The 9,997-nt window shown below is 47.6% G+C and overlaps 1 protein-coding gene across 1 annotated transcript in view; it reads right to left on the bottom strand.

Annotated features, from left to right (window-relative positions):
* The window catches only part of DAB2IP (DAB2 interacting protein), a 24,940-nt gene extending 17,228 nt beyond the window's left edge, over nucleotides 1-7,712 (bottom strand). The window contains exons 1-2 of the mRNA XM_009083170.1: nucleotides 7,563-7,712; nucleotides 1,292-1,390 (exon numbers count right to left, since the gene is read on the bottom strand). Of these exons, the coding sequence (XP_009081418.1) occupies nucleotides 1,292-1,390; nucleotides 7,563-7,706 (243 nt within the window). The 5' untranslated portion in view covers nucleotides 7,707-7,712. The remainder of the gene's footprint in view (nucleotides 1-1,291; nucleotides 1,391-7,562) is intronic.
* Nucleotides 7,713-9,997: the final 2,285 nt, after the last annotated feature.

Here is a 9,997-nt window from a genome sequence, read left to right as displayed (position 1 = left end):
CCTGCTGGAAGTCCACAATGGGGTACTGTAGGCTCAGGAAGTACACACAGGAACTGCACAAGAACACTGAATTCCTGACAGAAATTTCAAGTGAGATACTGAGAGTTTATTGTCTAAAAACTCAAACAAAGATGGAAAGTCAGCCATCAGTTGCTGCATGTTTTGAAATGAGGGCACACTTCCAAATGGATTTCCACTCAACACTGCACCTCAAAGCCACAAAGACATGCCCAGCCCCAGCTCCCATTCCCAGGCCTTCTCTCATGCTGAGCGTGACCACACAAGCCTCACACAGCTCTCTCAGGTCATCACTACCAGGCTGATGCCCTCCAAAAGCACTGGAGTCACAACTCACATACAGGGACACTCTGTCAGAGGCAGAAGTTCACCTCTCCCCTCTGCTGCTCCTGCTCTGATACCAAAGGAAATCTTTTATCCTGACATTTGGCACTGTGCTGGGAACAACAAACTCCAAGGCTGAGGGCTCCTTTAGAACCCACCAGGCCTGGACCCAACCTGTGTGCACAGTTACGTGGCAGTGCCAACAGGAATGAACTCTCAGGATCCTGTCATTTGTGTCTCTGCTGACCAGCAGAAAAAGACTTGCTGGTTGAGCTCATCAGCTGCATTAGTCCTGACCACTCTTTGCAGCCAACTCCAGTGCAGAGAGGGAGTAGCAGCTGTACATTTTATTCTAGGATGTACTTAGTCTCAGTGGGCCATAAAAGTGCATATTGGGTGTCCCTGTGGTCTAGCAAAGGGAAAGATTTGTTCCTGTAAATCCCAGAGTGGATGACTTTGCACTTCAACTGGCTGAAGCAGGGAAAGCTACATTCCACCCCTGCCACTGAAACTCACTGTGATGGGCATCGGAGTTCCTCCAGCACCGAGGTAGACACTGTGTCAGGAACTGACATGTGAACTCTTTAGACTACTCAGTCTTACAATTTTGCTGGCAGCTACCTGACATCTGTCCCAGAGCTTCTGGGAGGTGAAAGTCCTATGTAAGTGGCAAGTACCATCAATAACAGAGCAACACTGAAGAGTCTTCAGGTCTGATCAATTCTTACCAACAGCTGAAGCAGCATGAGCTGAGAAAAGAGGGGAAGAAATAATTGGCGCTCACCTGTAAATATAATTGCGGAAGAAAGCAATATGGAAAAAGGCTGACCCAGAGTTACACTTACTCACTGCAATGACAATACGTCCCCTGCTGCTCCCATGCACTGGGCTATAAAATGTAATAACGAGCAACTGAACTAGAACAGAGGCAATTCCTCACAGCCACTACCTTATTTGGGTGCACCGCACGCCGCAGGTTTTCCATCCATTTATCTCGCTCTGCTGCAGAACGACACGAGAAGCACTTACTTCCTGATGAAGTCGTCACCTACAGGGAGAGGAACAGGATTAGATCTTGACCAGCACACTGCAGATCGTGATTTGGGGGGAGAGGAGGACTTAGGGAGATGCTAGTGAGGTTTTGGGGCTTTTTTAAGTAAACAGCTTTACCCAAGCATGAAGCAACAGCCCCTAAGCCTGTCGGAAAAACAGGACAACTCTGTATGTCACAGAAATAATCATGGAAGCAAATTCCAATTACTTCTCCTCTTCCACACCAGAAAACACTAGATAATGGGCCCCATGCATGTGATGCTTTAAACCACCACGTTCCACGACTGAGAAAGTGCAAATCCTTAGATGAACTAAAGATAAATTGGAGCGCTGAGTGGTTACTTGGCATCCCTCCAGGCTCAGCCAAAAACTTATGACAGTAACAACCCACGTTACTTGGCATCCCTCCAGGCTCAGCCCAAAGCTTATGACAGTAACAACCCATTCCTTGTTTCCAGCAGAACATCAGGCCTGGAAAGGCTGGTTTCTCACCTTCCCCCTTCATGTCCTGTTGCTTCTGGAGATCATGCTGTGAAGAACATGGGGACAGCTATACACACCCCACTCCTGGAGCTCATGCCAGCTCCCAGCCTGGCCACAGGTACTCCGAGCTCACAGCAACCAGTGTCCAGCTGAGGAGCACCAGGCAGGACCTGGAGATGGCTGGCAAAGTGCTGCTAAGCCCTCCTCTCACCTTTCATGCTTCCATGACCACCCCAAGGGATTTTCTGCAGTATCTGTGTGACTGTCTCTGGCCATTGGGATGTCATAGTCAGGGTCTGAAGAAGCACAATCACAGCAGTGACATTTCCAGTGCTGCAAGTGTTACCCCAAGGAAACTCAACCCTGCTGAGCCATGGAAGCACCACTGCCTGGCAGACCAGAACATGCACCAAACTTTTCTTCCTATCTACCAGGCCAAAATTCCTTGGCATCAAGTATTTAGCCAAGGTTTAAATGGCCAGTAGTTCCCTGCATCTTCTCACACACAGATACCTATCTGTCTCTAGGTGCTATCTCCTCCAGACCTGCTGGTCCTGACCACCAGGAGTGTGGCTCCAGTTCTCTGTCCTTTGATTTCACTGGTTTTGTCCAGAAATATTATCTATGTACAGCTCTGCTGTCAGGCCACATGGACCTAGCTGGTACTTTAAATAACTCCCCTCGGAGCTTCATTTCCGCAAGTCTCAACCTGCAGAGTTATTTCTGAGTGCTTTATCATCGCCCAGTGTTTGTGTTTACACACTGCTCACTGGGTTATCAGCTTCTGGGAGACACAATCTCCTTTAATTTTATGTATCTCCCAGAAGCCCAACCTATTCCTACAGCAGAGCTGGCACTCACTAAGATTTGTCATTAGCAAACCTCAATGATAAGTTGAACACATCCTTTCCTTTGAATACAGACATCTAACCAGGACAGAATGAGAAGAGGCCTGTCCTCTCTTTACATAGCAAACACAAGAAATCTTCCAAGCCTTGATATTCCAGAGGCTCTCTTCTTCAGACAGACACTCTTCCCAGTCCTTACATGCTCTTATATTCTGCCTGTAAAACTATGTATTTTTCTGAGCACCAGCTCCCTTCTAGTTCCAGGAACAGACTCCATATTAGTAGGCACAGCAGTGTAATCTTTTCAGCATCTTTACCCTTTGGTGTATTTCCAGCTTCTTCAAAGGTTCCCATCACAAACCCAGACTGCCTCAGCTCCTCCTCACTGCTGCCGATGCTCATGTGAACCTCCAGCCCCAAACATTCCCACACGGAGCTCTGGTGACACACAGAATGTATCACCTGCAGGACTGTGTTCATGGCATGTGATCCCCATGCCCTGCTCTGCCACAGGGGATGGTGATTCTGCATCCTGAGCCTGTTCTCAGCAGGAGTTCACACACCTGACAGGTAACGACACCTACGGAGAAGCGACGTGTGGCTGCTTCACTGCTGACATGGTGCTGTGCTGTCTCAACACTGAATTACAAACATCATCATCCCACAAGAACCACTTAGCAACAGTTTTAAGAACAGAACTTAGAGCGAAGCAACACGAAGATGCACAGCAAGTGAGCACAGCTCCAGGCAGCTCCCACCTGCTCGATCGATGGGAACTTGTACGACTTCAAAACAGTTCTTCAGACACAAACCACACAAACCTCACAAACCAGAACCTGAGCCCAGCCTTACTCAGCTGCAGGAGACTCAAAATCATCCATGTTCAAGTCCAAACCATCAGTCCTGACATGCTCCCCTGCAGAGGTTTCTGTACCCCACAGAGGGGAGAACCTTCGAGGCTACTGACCAAGCCCACAAAATTCAGTCCCCACCAGTTGCTTAGAAAACAGTTTATAATTAAAGTGGAATAGGCCAAACACACCTTTCAGTAAATGATACCATTAGTCCATGGCCTCACAGGCCATTTCTCACCCAGCTTTTAGTTCAGTTCTTTGGGTTTGATGGAATTTGGTGCACAAACGTGTTTGAAAATGTTCTCAGATTTAGAGCATTTGGAAGGAAACTTGGAAGCTCTTCCATAAAGGAGAATTAGGATTTCTTTGGCTGCTGTTAAAAGATACTCCCTTAAAGAAAAGTCCTGCTTGGAGACATACATGGATCCCACAGAGCCAAACAAATACCCATGTAATTCAGCTGTCCTACTGAATCTGTTCATTCTGTGCCAGGTTTTTACCAGCTCTGTAAGGTTGAATATCTAATATATTTTCTTGTCACGCTTAAGTCAACACATGAGTTATCATGGCAAAATTCATTATTCATTTTAAAAACAATTATCAATTAATTAATCACTCAAAACCTAAAAAAACCTGTAACTGTCGTAGTGAAGTGAGAGAAGAGGAAAATCACATGTCAGATAAGAAGTGTGTCTTGATCTGATGGGAGCTGAAGGTCGTATCTACCATGTGTGACCAAAAATGTAATTTTCCCCAGATCTGCAATCACATCCCAGCTTTGAGCTGACCTAAATATCATATGGCATTAACGATCGTTGTGAGATATTAATTATCTTTATAGAGAGAGTATTCTGGTCTCATCAAGATTTTGGGTATGCTAGAACACTATTAATGTACAGGATAAACCCAATTAATAAAACTCATTAATTTCTGAAATGTTACTTATTCCCACTCATTATCCCCAGCCCTTGGATGGGTGAGCTCTTCAGTCTGATAAAATCTTGTCATTTTGAGAAAGTCTGAGGGACAGAATGGGTTTCATCAACGAACACGTGTCGTGTCTGCTCTAAGTTCCCATCACAAGATTAATCAGGTTGGAAAAGACCTCTGAGATCATCTGGGAGGTGATAACAGAGTTACCAAAGCTGCTTCTCTCAGTGTCCAGCAGGTTTTCAAGGAGAAGTCAGGACTGAGCTGCTGTGACCCTGAGCAGCTCTGGCCCTGCAGGCCCCACCGCGCTCACGGCGTCCAAAGGGCCACGCGAGCACCGGCCAACGTTTGCACAGCTGGATCAAATTTAGTGCAGCTAAATTTAGCTCCACTGCATTCTCCCTTGCTGAGGCAAGGCCAGGATGAGGCGACACAGCCTCTGCTGGATTGGAGCAACTACAGTTTGTCTTTGCCCCAGCTCTGTCCTGCGACAGCTCAGGCACGAGATGCGCGACAGGACAAGACTTTGGTCTGTCAAGACCCAAGGGAGCCCCTCGGTCCTAAGTGCATTGCCTGGCCCAGGACCCCACAAATAGCAGAGCCAGGAACAGGCTCTGGAGCCTGGACTCTGAGTCTCCACTGCTGGTTAAGATGCCCACTGTATATTTAGCACACGCAGCATGTGCAGTGGCACGGGATGATGTGCTGACTGGGGAGTCTTATAAGGAGAAAGAAGATGATGCTGAGTAATTTTTTTTTTAAATCAATGAAGAAAATAAGTAAATACTGACTGCCAAGTACTCAGCAAGTCAGGAAAAAAGCAAGATTCACAAAACTAAGTAAGCAGAAAGAGCCAAGTGCAGCACGTGGAACAGCCCTGAGCTGCTGCTGCCTATCCACCCTGGCAGAGCCTAGCTGAGGGGAGCACTCACTTAGGCACGTCCTACTGCAGGTCAGGGGAGCTTAGAGAGGAACAATTCCCTGCACCTTCATCCACCAGCTGCCTCCCAACGAGCCACTTGGTTGCTTTCCACTGCAGATGGCTTTGGCACCTCTTGCTTTTGTCTCCGTCTGGGTGTGCTGCCAGTTCCCTCTCTGAACCCGCTCTCTTCCATCTGCAGCCATGTCAGATCTTCCTGTCCTGTTTTTTGAGCCACAAGGATGCCCTGGCAGTGTGGTGGAGGAGGAGCTGTGCCACACATGGGTGAGAGCTAAAGGACACCAGCAGCTCCCGAGGTGCTGTCCCTGCCTGGCCACCCACTGCCAGGAGAGGGTAGTTAAGGGCTCTGTGATATTTACGCCCTGACGAGGAGAAGATGCTCGTGTGGTTTTGTGGCTCAGCTTTTGCTGCTGCCTGACATGGAAAACCATGAGATGAAGTTGCCTGTGCCAGTGCAGTCAGGGTTCCAAGGGGGGCCAGTAGCAGCTGCCCATCCCAATCCCAATCCATCCCATCCCAGGCTTCTCTGCCTGGGCACATCCCTCCAGCCCTGTGCTGCCCAAAGGCAACACCACCTTTTTGTGTCCATCAGTGGTACTCAAGTGCCCAGCAGACTGTAGTCACTGCCTGGTACCCACCAGGGAACCCAGGAGATCTGCAGGTTCATTCCAATCCCAATTTGGTAGTCTCTCTGGGGACACGAGATCAAGGCATTGACACAATGTGCCATTTAGCTCTCACCTCAGTCCCTCCCGCTGGAGCTTGCTGGTGAGCAGCCACCAGTTACAAATCAATGTCCCTTTTGTTTCCTGGCATTCTTCCTCCCCTCTGCAGGGTTTGCAGAACAGCAATTAACACGTTCTTTTTTTCTGTGTGACTCCTCTTTAAAACCAAAATTTTCTTCCTCTTTACAAGTGCATGACTAGTGTAATTTCCCTCTCAGTCAACTTTCTACAAGCACCGTTCACATCTCTTCCTCTGCTCTTGTGTGCTGAACAGAATTGGTAAACAACTCTGATATTATGGATGTCACATCTATTTTCCATCTAGCTTCATTTTATCTTTCTTGAGTGGAATGTAATAGAGGCCATATAATTTACAAAACTGTTCTCCTCCTGACCCGTTGCACTTGCTCAATTCTACAGAGAATGAACAGCGCAGGAAAATTTATACCTCAGCCCACTCTGGAGTTTATGTTTGGGGCTATTTTTTGTACGACTGTTTTTGTGTTACCTGCTTATAGTTTAAGAAATGGATCTTTTAACTCCTTTCTTTCAAAGTGTGTTAATTTCAGTACAGAAAAATGTCTCCATCTCTCCAGTCTGACTCCTCTTGGACACTGACAAGGCGTTTTCACCCAGCACTGCCCATCCAAGGACAGCCTCCAGCACAATCCAAGCATGGACATACCATTTATCTGCTCTTCTATGTCCAAGTACAAACCAGTTTCCTTTTTTTCACAGAAACACAAGTATTGACCACCTTATTACCGTAAGAAAACCATTTCCCTGTTCTATATCCAGCCACTGCCATAAGCAATAATACTTTGCCATCCACAATTCAGGACAAATGATTCCCAAGACATACTACATTGAATTATCCAACTACAGCCTGGTTTGTACATGTCCTACTCCTTCCCTCTAGCACAGACCTAACCAAATGCCATAACAGATGTCAAAATAATCTGAAATACTCACAGATTTTTCTATTTACCCAAACAAGTAAAGCTTCAGTTTTCTAGACAAAGTCCTCAACACTCCCACTGACAGCAGCAGGCTGGCTCTGTGACCACATGCAATGTCTCTGGAAACACTGAGCAGGGATTAGCACTTCCCAATATCTGTATGAACACAAACTACAAATCTATGCTGTGTTGCTACACGGCCTTGAGCGGGCAGCACCTGTGCCAGCAGCAAGCTCTGCTGCAACAACACTCACAAGGAGCTCGTGGCTCTGATTGTGTGGATATGATCCTCCTTGAAAAGATGGGAGTAATTTTCTGCCTATGAAATGGTCTCTGTGCAGCAATTCAGAGCAGAAATGTTTCACAACAGCACAAGCCCCAGATGGCAGCCCACACCTGGCACCAACGGCCCCGGCGCTGCTCCTTACCTCAAAGCAGTAATCTTGTCCCAGGATGCTACTGTGGACTGGCTTGATGACCACTTCCTCCTCCATACTGAGATCCAGAGCCTCAACAGCACTACTGGGACTGAGCAAAGACTCGTGGGAGCGTGATTCTTTCAGCCTCGGCATTAGATGGGATCTGCAGGAGAAACATAATGGTGTCAGCGGATGCTCTTCTTCCCACAGAACTTGTTCAGTCCATCTGTTAGCAACAACTGTATAATATGCCAGGGAAGGTTTTTTTGCCATGAAACAACCAAGGGCTCTGCAGAACAGGTCCCATTTGTAATTTCTATTGTAAAGGTTCTATTACAGGCTGTAGGAGCAGTAAAACACTTCTGCCTGACTCTAATATTGTCATGAGTCAATTATGAGAGGTTTGTAGGCTGTGGGTCCCTGCACAGCTGAGTAAGTCTCTAAATGGTCACCACACCTGCTGAGTGAGACCTCCCAGGTGTGGTCACAGTGTGGGTGCATTGGGGAGGCTGCTGGGCCCCAGCACCCACTCCTGTCTCAGCAGCACCACAGGGCCTGCAGCACCTGGTGCTGAGCTCCAGTGGGGCCAGAGCCTCACCAAAACACCCACATCTGCATCATGGATACATCCAGCATCTAGATCCACACTCTGCAGCCAATAACCCGAGGGCTCGTGTGCTCTCTCCGATTGTTACACGCATCCCTGGGATGGGGACAGTGTGGAAAATAAGGCTGTGATAGCCCTATCGATTGATCTAAATGCTCTGGAGTCCCACTGGCAGCATTTAGCAGTGGGGAGCCCACAGACAGCGAGCAGAGCACCATTTTGGAGACAGCCAATACAATCAATGGTGCTCTAACTCTTAAAGCAAAACCAGAGAGCTCAAGGGGAAAGGGAAAAAAAAATAGCTAAGTACTCCCAGGGAAAACACAGCAAAAGCATAAAGTGGCAAGAGAAAAGAATGACTTCAGAGCAAAGGGAGCAGCTGCCTCCTCTATAGCCTGCACCATGTCAAGTGTTCCGACGCCAAAGCTCTGATCCTGGTAACTCTGACCTTCAAAACCTCTGGCAAGCACTTTAGGGGCTTCCAAAGAAACCAAGTGTCCCTGTCTACAAAGAGAGCATGACGCCTTCTCCAAAGGCACGGAAGAACAGCAATAAGGGGAGTTTGTGATATTCTCAGCCTGGTCTTTCATGAGCGAAACAACAATGGTCCCAGTATACTCCCAGATCACTCTGTTGTGTGTGCTGAGTTTTGTTGTTCTCTAGAATAAAGCTGACCAAAACAGAGAGAAATGTCAACAGTGCATGCAAAATTCATTGCTTCCAGTGAATCACACGCCAGGCTGAATCCAGAAAGCAGCCCAAGGAGATGCTAAGATAAACGGCAGCAGGAGATAAACAGGTGCTTCTCTGGATTTGCCATTAAGATTCAGGCCATGGATGAAGCCCCAGGTGATAACAGAACAGCCTGCAGCTGGTTCTCTGGCGGAGCATGCTAAATGGACAGCTCTGAGCACTGCAGGCCACCCCTCCTCACCAGCAGCACTGCAGGACACCCAGCCTGGGGACACTGCCTGAGGGCTCTGAGACAGCACCATCTCTACACACCTCCCTGCCAGCCAGGGCCAGCTGTGGTGGTACCTGTCACGGCATCTGCAGAGCAACCACCACCACAGTGTTCCTGGGGGCACAACCCCCAGGAGTCAGAAGCTCAGGGCTGGCCCTGCCCCGTGCTAGAGCAGCAGCAGTGGCTTCCCAGCAAAGTCTCTTTGTGCCATTAGTGATTCTCTCAACTGCCCACTCACCCCACATCTCTGTGGTGAATAAATTGATCTTTAAGAACCCAGCGCAGTCATTTTCCAGTACTTTGTGGCAATTTTACACTATTTTCACAGAGAAGGGTCCCTATCCCTTTCCTCTGAACGGTACTGTAAATGAACTCTAGGGCAGGCAGACAGATCAAGTTACCTCTGGATGCTGACCACAGGACTAATATCCAGCAGCTCAGAAGGGACAGTACAGACTGCTCACCCAGCCTTGATAAGCCCAAACCAAGGCATTTATGGTAAATATGATTTCCATATTTTACAGATGAAATTAGCAAAGCTAAGTAACTAACCGAGACTCGTATTCCTGTGTAGACAAATACAGATAATCTAAACCCACAGCTCAGGGACTACATACTCCAATACACACACAGATATCCCTGAGCGGCACTGCTTCATGCTGGCCTAAGAATTTTTGTTAAAATTAAACCAAAACAAGTCTATCTTTCATTTAAACCTACTGCAGCTGCAAGGTCATGGGTGGGAGTGCAGATGTGCAATAAGAAGAATTACCAAGGGGGAGTTTCTCAGGATGTATTATGCTCTCACCAAACGTGTATTTATATCCCTCCACACTCTGCCGAATGCCTCTGGGAATCTGAAAATTAACGGGA

The sequence above is a fragment of the Acanthisitta chloris genome, unplaced genomic scaffold (genome assembly GCF_000695815.1).
Source record: "Acanthisitta chloris isolate BGI_N310 unplaced genomic scaffold, ASM69581v1 scaffold37489, whole genome shotgun sequence".
Taxonomy (NCBI): Eukaryota; Metazoa; Chordata; class Aves; order Passeriformes; family Acanthisittidae; genus Acanthisitta; species Acanthisitta chloris.
The sequence above is the reverse complement of the archived record's forward strand: the minus strand, read 5'-3'. Positions and strand labels throughout refer to the sequence as shown.